Consider the following 11402-nt stretch of genomic DNA (forward strand, 5'->3'; position numbering starts at 1 on the left):
CCCCCTCTTTTACCCCCACCTCTGACCCTACTAAAACATTTAAACCCTGGAACCTGCAACAGCCAATCCTGTCCCTGTTCTACCCATGTCTCCGTAATAGCCACAACATCGAAGTATGTTGTGGCTATGCTTTCCTTTATTGGTCAGGAGTTGTGGCTGTACAGGACATTGGGTTAGACCACTTTTGTAATATTGCATGCAATTCTGGTCTCCTTCCTATCGAAAGATGTTGTGAAACTTGAAAGGGCTCAGAAAAGATTTACAAGAATGTTTCCAGGGTTGGAGGATTCAAGGTATAGGGTGAGGCTGAACAGGCTGGGGCTGTTTTACCTGGAGCGTCGGAGGCTGAGGGGTGACCTTACAGAGGTTTATAAAATCATGAAGGGTATGGAAAGGATAAATAGATAAAATCTTTTCCCTGGGGTGGGGGAGTCCAGAACAAGAGGGCATAGGTTTAGGGAAAACTTTTTCACGCAGAGGGTGGTACGAGTATGGAATGAACTGCTAGAGGAAGTGGTGGAGGCTGATACAATTGCAACATTTAAAAGGCATCTGGATGGGTAGATGAATAGGAATGGTTTGGACTGGGTGCTGGCAGGTGGAACTAGATTAGGTTGGGATATCTGGTTGGTATGGACTAGTTGGACAGAAGGCTCTGTTTCCGTGCTGTACGTCTCTATGACTCTATAACTGAGGGCAGTATTGGTGTTTGGGTTTGGAAGGTCAGATGGATTTGCTGGGGAGATGAAGGGGTTGAGAGCAAAAGCAGAATAGTGACAGCTACAAGGTAGAGGAAGTTGAGGTCGAAGGAGTTTGATGGAGTTGAAGGGATAAGGATGGTATTGCAGAGCAGGGATTTCAGACTGTTGAAGTTATAGCTTCTGTTGGTAGGAGTGAAATGAGGGGCATGCTTAAGCAATGTAATCAAGGGAAGCATGGAAAGTCATACGTGACAAATTTGCTGGAATCTGTTGAGGATATAACTAGTGGATTTGATGAAGGAGAGCTAGGGGATGTGGTTTGTTTGGAATTGCAGAAGGCTTTCGACAAAGTTCCACATAGAGTTTAGTCTGTAAAGCACATGGGGTTGGAAGGTAGTGTGTTGAGATGGATAAAAAACTGTTTGGCAGACAGGAAACAAAGTGTAGGAATAAATGGGTCTTTTTCCAAGTGGTAGGCAGTGACTGGTGGGGTACTACAAGGATCAGTGACAGGACCCCAGCTATTCACAAATTACATTCATGATTTTGATAAGGAAGCTAAGTGTGATATCCCCAGAATTGCAGAAGACACAAAGCTGCTAGGGTTTGTGCTGTGCGGAAGGTGTAGAGATGCTTTGGTGTGGTTTGGAAAAGTTGAGTGAGTGGGCAGTTGCATGAAAGATATAATATGTGGATTAAAGTCAGGTTATAAGCTGAAGACAGCTTATATTTGAATGGCTGTGAATTGAGAGAGGGAAATGTGCAATGAGACCTGGGTATCTTTGTGCACCTCTTGTTGAAGGTAAGTATACAGGTGAAGCAGGCGATGAAGAAGACAAATGACATTCAGCAGCCTTCATAGCGAGAGGATTCGAGTACAGGAGCAGGGATGTCGTGCTGCAATTGTACAGGCCTTGGTGAGACCACACCTCGAGCATTGTGTGCAGTTTTGATGTCATCTGAGCAGGAATGTTTTTGCTATGGAGGGAGTATAGTGAAGGTTTACTAGTGTGATTCCTGGTCTGGCAGAGGGAGGTGTTAGGAGAGATTGAATGAATCGGTTAGAATTACATTTGCTGCAGTTCAGAAAAATGGGAGGGAATCTCATAGAAACCTATAAAACTCTAACAGAGCTAGTCAAGGTAGATGCAGGAAAGATGTTTCTGAAGGCAGGGGAGTCTAGAGCAATGGGTCACAATCTGAAGATATGGGGTAAATCATTCAGGACTGAGATGGTGAGAGATTTCTTTACCCAGAGAGTGGTAATGCTGTGGAATTAACGACCACAAAAAGAAATCAAGACCAAAACATTGTATCATTTCAAGAAGGAATTGGATATAGCATTTGGGGCAAATGGGATCAAAGATTAGATTAGATTACTTACAGTGTGGAAACAGGCCCTTCGGCCCAACAAGTCCACACCGATCCGCCAAAGCGCAACCCACCCAGACCCTTTCCCCTACATTTACCCCTTCACCTAACACTATGGGACAATTTCCCATAGCCAATTCACCTGACCTGCACATTTTTGGATTGTGGGAGGAAACCGGAGCACCCAGAGGAAACCCACGCAGACACGGAGAATGTGCAAACTGCCTGAGTTGGGAATTGAACCCGGGTCTCTGGTGCTGTGAGGCAACAGTGCTAACCACTGTGCCACCATGTCGCCCACAATGAATATGAGGAAATAGTGGGAACATGCTATTGAGTTGGATAATCAGATGTGATCAGAATGAGTGGCACAGCAGGCTCGACGGGCTGAATGGTCTACTCCTGTTTCTATGTTAGAGTTTGGAGATGGTTACAGAAATGTTGAGGGATTCAAACATTAGATTTTGACTTGGCGGTTTATCTATCTGGTCCACTGATGTTCCCCAGGGAAAGTAGCTGCATTCTTTACAGGGTTAATAAACGCTGGTCTAGCAAGTGATGTCCAGATCCGATGAAAGAATAAAAAGGTTAAAGTTTTCCGTGACTGATTGGTGGGTGAGTGAGTGGGACGTTGTGTAGGAATTTAGCACTTTAAGATTTACGATGCTGTATTGGGAAAGCATAGATGGAATTAACTTTGTTCTATACTCAGTGTCTGGTTTTGAGTTTGTTAAAAGGACTGTCTTTGGTTTTGTTCCAATTACATTTTTGTGAATGGTTTTATTGATTTGAGTTATGTCTCCTTCAGCACCAGTGGATAGAACTGAATACAGAGTTCAATATCATGCCACTGTAAACCACACTTGAATTATTTTCGGCAACTTTGATCATTTTAAGGAATTAGAATTAATTTCTTTAACAGTTGATCAGCAAGATCAATGGGCCGAGGAGTGGCAGATGGAGTTTAATTTAGGTAAATGTGAGGTGCTGTATTTTGGAAAGGCAAATCAAGGCAGAACTTATATACTTAGTGGTCCTCGGGGGTTTTGCTGAACAAAAACACCTTGGAGTGCAAGTTCATAGTTTCTTGAAAGTGGAGTCGCAGATAGTTAAGATAGTGAAGGAGGCGTTTGGTATGCCTTCCATTATTGGTCAGAGCATTGAGTGTAGGAGTTGGGAGGCCGTGTTACAGCTGTACAGGACAGTGGTTAGTCTGCTTTTAAAATATTGTGTGCGATTCTGGTCTCCCTCCTTGTAGGAAGGATGTTGTGAAACTTGAAAGGGTTCAGAAAAGATGTTGCCAGGGTTGGAGGATTTGAGCTATGGGGAGAGGCTGAACAGGCTGGGGCTGTTTTCCCTAGAGCCTCGGAGGCTGAGAGGTGACCTTATAGAGGTTTACAAAATTATGAGGGGCGTGGATAGGGTAAATAGGCAAAGTCTTTTCCCTGGGGTGGGTGAGTCCAGGATGAGAGGGCAGAGTTTTAGGGTGAGAGGGGAAAGATATTCAAGGGACTTAAGGAGCAACTTTTTCACACAGAAGGTGGTACGTGTATGGAATGAGCTGCCAGAGGAAGTGGTGGAGGCTGGTACAATTGCAACGTTTAAAAGGCATTTGGATGGGTATATGAATAGGAAGGGTTTGGAGGAATATGGTCCGTGTACTGGCAGGTGGGACTAGTTCGGGTTGGGATATCTGGTTGGCATGGACGGGTTGGACCAAAGGTCTGTTTCCATGCTGTATATCTCTATGACCTTGTGCACTATCTGGGTGTCAGGTGGAGGCTGGTTCAGATGAGGCATTCCAAAGGGCATTGGATATTTGTTTCCATTTAAAATATGTTCAGAGTTACAGGGAAAAGACAAGCGATCAGTATTTAGTTAAAATGCAGATGTGATGAGCTGAATGACCTCCTTTGCACCCTAACACTTCTATTATTCATAGAAGAGAACAGTGCAGCACAGTACAGACCCTTCGGCCCACGATATTGTGCCGAGCATTTATCTTAACCTAAGATCAACCTAACCTACACACCCCTTAATTTACTGCTGTCCATGTCTTGTCCACCAGTCACTTGAATGTCCCTAATGTCTACAACCACTGCTGGCAATTTATTCCATAAGTTCATCATTCCCTACATAAAGAACCTACCTCTGACATCTCCCCTTTATCTTCCTCCAATCACCTTAAAATTATGATCCCTCGTGACAAGCCCTGGTGAAAAGTCTCTGGCTATCTACTCTATGCCTCTCATTACCTTGTACGCCTTTATCAAGTCACCCCTTTTCCTTCTCTCCAGTGTGAAAAGCCTGAACTCACACAATCTCTTTTCATAAGACACGCCCTCCAATCCAGGTAGCATCCTGGTAAATGTCCTCTGCACCCTCTCTAAAGGATCTACATCCTTTCTATAATGAGGCGACCAGAACTGGACACAATATTCCAAATGTGGAATAACCAGGGTTTATGGAGCTGCAGCAAAACCTTGTGGCTCTTAAACTCAATCCCCCTGTTAATGAAAGCCAAAATACCATAGGCCGCCTTAACAACCCTATCAACTTGGGTGGCAACTTTGAGGGATCTATGTACGTGGATCCCAGGATCCCGCTGTTCCTCCACACTGCCAAGAATCCTGTCTTTAACCCTGTGTTCTGCATTCAAATTTGACCTTCCAAAATGAATCATTTCGCATTTATCCAGGTTGAACTCCATCTGCCACTTCTCAGCCCAGCTCTGCATCCTGTCAATGTCTTCTTGTATCTGGATCAGTGGTGCTGGAAGAGCACAGCAATTCAGGCAGCATCCGACGAGCAGCAAAATCGACGTTTCGGGCAAAAGTCCTTCATCAGGAATCCTTTTATTCCTGATGAAGGGCTTTTGCCCGAAACGTCGATTTTGCTGCTCGTCGGATGCTGCCTGAATTGCTGTGCTCTTCCAGCACCACTGATCCAGAATCTGGTTTCCAGCATCTGCAGTCATTGTTTTTACCTCAATGTCTTCTTGTAGCCTGCAACAGCCCTCGACACTATCTACAACACCCCCCACCTTTGTGTCATCGGCAAAATTACTAACCCACCCTTCCACTTCTTCATCCAAGTCATTTATAAAAACTACAAACAGCAGAGGGCCAAGAACAGATCCCTGCAGGACACCACTGGTCACTGACCTTCAGGTGGAATACTTTCCATCCACTACCACTCACTGTCGTCTTTCAGCCAGCCAATTCTGTATCCAGACAGCCAAATTTCCCTATATCCCATAGCTCCTATCTTTCTGAATAAGTCTACCATGGGGAACCTTATCAAATAGGAGAAAGTGAGGACTGCAGATGCTGGAGATCAGAGCTGAAAATGTGTTGCTGGAAAAGCGCAGCAGGTCAGGCAGCATCCAAGGAGCCGGAGAATCGACTTTTCCGGCATGAGCCCTTCAGGATTCCTGAAGAAGGGCTCATGCCCGAAACATCGATTCTCCTGCTCCTTGGATGCTGCCTGACCTGCTGCACTTTTCCAGCTCGAACCTTATCAAATGCCTTACTGAAAACCATATATGCCATTTTCACTGCTTGACCTTTGTCAACTTGACTTGATATGACTTCAAAGAACTCAATAAGGTTTGTGAGGCATAATCTATCCCTCACAAAGCCATACTGACTATCAATAAAACTATGTTTTTCCTAATAGTCATAAATCCTGTCTCTCAGATTCCTTTCCAGTACCTTGCTCACCACAGATGTAAGACAGGCTGGTCTGTAATTCCCAGGGATTTCCCTATTCCCTTTCTCGAAAAGAGGAACAACTTTCACCTCCCTCCAATCAACTGGTTGTACTACTGTGGAGAGTGAGGATGCAAAGATCATCACCAGAGGTGCAGCAGTCTCATTCCTCACTTCCTATAGGAACCTTGGAAAAACCTTGTCTGGCCCTGGGGACTTATTTATCTTGATGCTTCTCAGAATTTCCGGCACATCTACTTTCTCCATATCAGTCTGTCCATGCCTATTAACCTGGTCCAGGTGTTCTCATTATCAACAAGGTCCGTCTCTCTCTGGTGAATAGTGAAACAAAAAAACTCATTAAGGGCCTCCCCTACCTCTTCAGATTCGAGGCATAAGTTCCCTCTACTATTCCTGATCGGCCCGACCCTCTCTGATCATTCTCTTATTCCTCACGTACCTTTGAGTTTTCCCTAATCCTTCCCTCCAAGACTTTCGTGCCCCCTCCTAGCTCTCCTCAGTCCATTTTTGAGGTCATTCATAGCTACCCCTGTAATCTCTAAAGCTGTGCCAGATCCTTGCTTCCTCAACCTTAAGTAAGCTTCCTTCATCCTTTTGACGAGAAGCTGTTCTGCTCTTGTCATCCAAGGCTCCTCCACCTTACCATTCCTTGCCTGTCTCAGTGAGACAAAGATATCCAAAACTCGTAACAATTGCTCCTTAAATAGCCTCCACATTTCTGTTGTGCGTTTCCCGGAGAATAATTGTTCCCAATTTATACTCCACAGCTCCTGTCCAATATGCGCTCCCCCCCCCCCCCCACCGCCTATCTACATATTGAGTCAGGAATCCTTCCTGGACACACCTGACAAAATCGGCTCCATCCAGACCATCTGCACTGAGGAGGTTCCAGTCAATATTGGGAAAGTTGAATTCACCCATAACAACAACCCTGTTACATCGGCACCTTTCCAAGATCTGCTGTCCAATCTGTTCTTCCATCTCTCTGCTGCTATTGGGGGGGGGGGGGGGGGGGAGTCTATAGAAAATTCCCAATAAAATGATTGCTCCTTTCCTGTTACTGACTTCCACCCATACTGACTCCGTACACAAACGCTCCTGAACAACCTGCTTTTCTGTAGCTGTGATGACTTTCTAATTAACAATGCTACTCCCCCTCCTCTCACACCTCTCCCTGTTCTTTTTAAAAGATCTAAACCCTGCAACCTTGCCTCTGTGAAATCCATGTCTCTGTATTCAAAGTGGATCCAGCCAGGACTGGACTCAGTACTCAGTGTGAGGGTTAACCGGAGAACCGTAGAGTTTGGTGACTTTTTTATTATTCATTCAAGGTACCTGGGCTTCGTTGGCTCAGCCAGCTTTTGTTGCCCATTCCTTCTTACCCTTGAGCTCGTGGTGGTAAGCTGAGGTTTTGCAATAATGTTCACCCACCCATTGGCATTCTTGACTGCAGCCCCAAACTGATTGAATATGTTGAATTTGGAGAATTTAACAACTGTTTAATTATTGTCATTAATTTTGGAACATGATTTCATTAAGAAGCTGATTAGCATCTTAACTACACTTCAATTCTGATTTCTTTATAAGCAGTAATGAGCACACAGTATTTTAAAACCAATAGCTGAACCTTGAGCCTATCCTATGAGGCGTGCTGTCTGATGCTAATGAAAACCATATTTATGATTTCTGTTTGGCTTTTTTTAGTGACAGTGCTCAGGTTTTTCAACCCGATGTCCTGCGCAATCGGAGAAACAGCACCACTATTGTGAATCGGCACAGTCAGGTAAAGACAAACCGTGGGTGGGGGAGTGTGTGTGTGGGTGGGTGGGTGGGTTAGTGGGTTAACGTTGTGTTAACACCATGAAGTTGTAAACAGTCCTGATGGAATCATGTGTCTGAAATGGAGGTAAATCTGCTGGACATTTGTGACTCAACCTCATCGCTAGTTCTCTTCCTACTTTTTGCCATGGATTATATAATTTACCATAAACCTATTGCTATGACAATAAAGCTGTTGATACCTGGGAATTTACTAGTACAGCTAGATCAGGAAGAGGTAACTGTTAACTGCAATTATTGGTAAGCAGCAGGAGAAAAGTTGGAGCTGTCTTTTTTCTATATGTCAAATTAAAGCATTGACCAATAGCATTGGGAACTATCGTTAACATCAGAGCACAAGAAACAACAGCAGGTATAAATCACATGGCTCCATGTGCCTGCTCTCTGATTTAATATCATCTTCTGCCTCATTTTCATTCTCCTGCCGCCCTTCCCATATCCTTATATTAGATTGAACATCTGTTTATTGCAGCATTGCATATACTGAACAACGGAGCATCCACATACTGTGGAATCGAGAATTCTGAAAAATTCAGTCTTCTGAGTGAAGTTGTTTCTCTTTGACTGTAGTTGCACAGATTGTTTTGCTGCAATTGTACAATTGGTGAGATATACCTGGAGTATTGTGCGAAGGTTTGTTCTCCTTTTCTGAGGACGGTTGTTCTGGCTATGAAGGGAGTGCACTGGAGACTTACCAGGCTGATTCCTGGGAAAGCAAGATGGATTTATGAAGAGACTGGTTTGGTTAGAATTATATTCCCTGGAGTTTAGAAGAATGAAGGGGGATCTCATAGAAAAGTTTTAAATTCCAGCAGAATTAGAAAGGGTAAACAGAGGAAGGACGTTTCCCATGGTAGGAGAGTCCAGGACACTCAGGCTAAGGATTTGGGCAGGCTGTTTGGAGTAGGATGAGAAATTATTTCACTTGTAGAGCAGTGAGCCGATAGAATTCTCCACCACAGAAAGCGGCTGAAGACAAAACATTGAATGTTTTTCAAGAAGGAGATAGGTGTAGTTCTTAGTCTGACGAGATCAAAGATTGTGGAATGAAAGCAGAATTAGAATTAGGTTTATTGTCATATGTACTCAAATACACACATACAAGAGTACAATGAAAAGTGTACAAAGTTGCCATTTCCCGTGCTATCTTAGATATAAACAGACCTAGGGACAAAATCGCAGGTATAAATTAGAAAAACAAAGAAATAAAGGCAAAAGTTCAGCATTCCAGTCTTTCTAAAACAGGGAGTCCATGCTGGGCTTCCCCGAGGAGGCCAGGAGTCTGTGAACTAGGAAACTAAATAGGATGATCAGCCATGATTATTTGAGTAGCAAAGCAGGTTTTAAGGGCTGAATGGCCTACTCCTGCTCCTATTTTCTATGTTTCTACTGAACGTAATTTCCCTGCCTTTCAAGCAATAAACTTATTTATAAAACCCAAAATTGCTGACTCTCTCCCAATACATTCTTCTGCCTTCAAAGATCTATTTGGATAAGCTCCTAGGCAACTCTGTCTCTGCACTGTTTAGGACAATATTATTTCTCCCGATTTCTTCTGTCACTTCCTTGTATTACATTTTATCTGTACCATAATGTCTGCAGACACATCCATGTAAATGGGTGTCACATTTACCACACTTCGGTTCTCGGGCTTCTCCTCCATATCTAAGGAAGACCGGGACAAGCCCTCCTGTGACCTCCAATCCCACTTCCTATAGCAATCTGGTCTCTAAACTATCCACGCCAGATGACATATCCACTTTGAGCATAGCTACCCTTTTCAGTACCTCCTGCCCTTTCAGTTTCCAATCTATCCATTATCTCTACTATACCTGCTTCTACTAATGTTTTGACTCTTTTTAGTAAATACCAATATGAACTAATTAAATATTCTAACTTTGAGAATTGTTGAAAAAAGGAAATGCCATGAAAGCTTTTCACCTTGCAGTCATCAGGATAGATGCAGGAGTAGCAAATTTCAAAGAGAATAATACTCTATAATGTTTCAGAAACAGGATGCTGATTGGTTGTTAAGTGGACTTCCAGTAAGGCGTTTGATAAGGTTCCCATGGTAGGCTCTTGCACAAAATACGGAGGCGTGGGATTAGACCATAAGACATAGGAGTGGAAGTAAGGCCGTTTGGCCCATTGGGTCCACTCCGCCATTCAATCATGGCTGATGGGCGTTTCAATTCCACTTACACGTGGTCTCCCCATAGCCCTTAATTCTGTGCGAGGTCAAGAATTTACCAATCTCTGCCTTGAAGGCATTTAACGTCCCGGCCTCCACTGTGCTCTGTGGCAATGAATTCCACAGGCCCACCACTCTCTGGCTGAAGGAATGTCTCCTCATTTCCGTTCTAAATCGACCCCCTCTAATTCTAAGGCTGTGCCCACTGGTCCTTGTCTCCCCACCTGACAGAAACAACTTCCCAGCCTCCGCCCTTTCTAAGCCTGGCATTATCTTGCAAGTTTCTAATAGATCTCCCCAAAACCTTCTAAGCTCTAATGAATGCAATCCCAGGATCCACCACTTTCATCGTATGTTAGGCCTACCATTCCAGGGATCATCCATGTGAATCTCTGCTGGACACGCTCCAGTTCCAGTATGTCCTTCCTGAGGTGTGGGGCCCAAAATTGGACACAGTATTCTAAATGGGACCAAACTAGAGCTTTATAAAGTCTCAGAAGCTCATTGCTGCTTTTATATTCCAACTCTCTTGAGATAAATGACATTATATTCGCTTTCTTAATCACGGACTCAACCTGCAAGTTAACCTTTTAGAGAATCCTGGACTAGCACTCCCAGACCCCTTACTTTGGCTTTATGAATTTGCTCACGTTGAATTTCATCAACCATTTCCTGGACAACTCTCCTAAACTGTCTTAAATCTTCCTACAGCCGTCCCACCTCCTCAGTACTACCTGTCTGTCCGCCGAACTTTGTATCATCGGCAAACTTTGTCAGAATGCCCCCAGTCCCTTTATCCAGATCATTTATATATAAAGTGAACAGCTGCGGCCACAACACTGAACCCTGCGGGACACCTCTTGTCACTGGCTGCCATTCCGAAAAAGAACCTTTTATCCCAACTCTCTGCCTTCTGTCAGACAGCCAATCCTCAATCTATGCCTGTAGCTTACCTGAAACACCATGGGCTCTCAACTTACTCAGCGGCCTCCTGTGAGGTGCCCAATCAGAGGCCTTTTGGAAGTCTAGAAACTGGGTTTCCTTGGTCTAACCTACTTGATACATCTTCAAAGAACTCTAACAGGTTTGTCAGGCCCAACCTCCCCTGACTAAATCCATACTGACTTGATCTAATCCGACCCTGCACTTCCAAGAATTTAGAAATCTCATCCTTAATGATGGATTCTAATATTTTACGAACAATTGAGGTTAGGTTAGTCGGTTTATAATTTTCCACTTCTTGTCTTGATCCTTTCTTGAACAAGGGGTTACAACAGCGATCTTCCAATCATCTGGGACTTTCCCTGACTCCAGTGATTTTTGAAAGATCACAACCAATGCCTCCACTATTTCCTCAGCCCTCAGAACTCTAGGATGCAGCCCATTGGGGCTCGGAGATTTATCAATTTTTACACCTTTTAGCTTTTCTACCACTTTCTCTTTTGTAATGGCTACTATACTCAACTCTGCCCCTGACTCTCCTTAATTGTTGGGATATTACTCCTGTCTTTGAGGAGAAAGTGAGGACTGCAGATGCTGGAGATCAGAGCTGAAAATGTGTTGCTGGAA

At 44.0% G+C, this 11402-nt stretch overlaps 1 protein-coding gene across 1 annotated transcript in view; it reads left to right on the top strand.

Annotated features, from left to right (window-relative positions):
* The window catches only part of pabir2 (PABIR family member 2), a 35576-nt gene that overhangs the window by 6765 nt on the left and 17409 nt on the right, over positions 1 to 11402 (top strand). The window contains exon 2 of the mRNA XM_043714349.1: positions 7508 to 7586. Coding sequence (XP_043570284.1) covers positions 7508 to 7586 — 79 coding nt within the window. The remainder of the gene's footprint in view (positions 1 to 7507; positions 7587 to 11402) is intronic.

This window comes from Chiloscyllium plagiosum, chromosome 24 (genome assembly GCF_004010195.1).
Source record: "Chiloscyllium plagiosum isolate BGI_BamShark_2017 chromosome 24, ASM401019v2, whole genome shotgun sequence".
Classification (NCBI taxonomy): Eukaryota; Metazoa; Chordata; class Chondrichthyes; order Orectolobiformes; family Hemiscylliidae; genus Chiloscyllium; species Chiloscyllium plagiosum.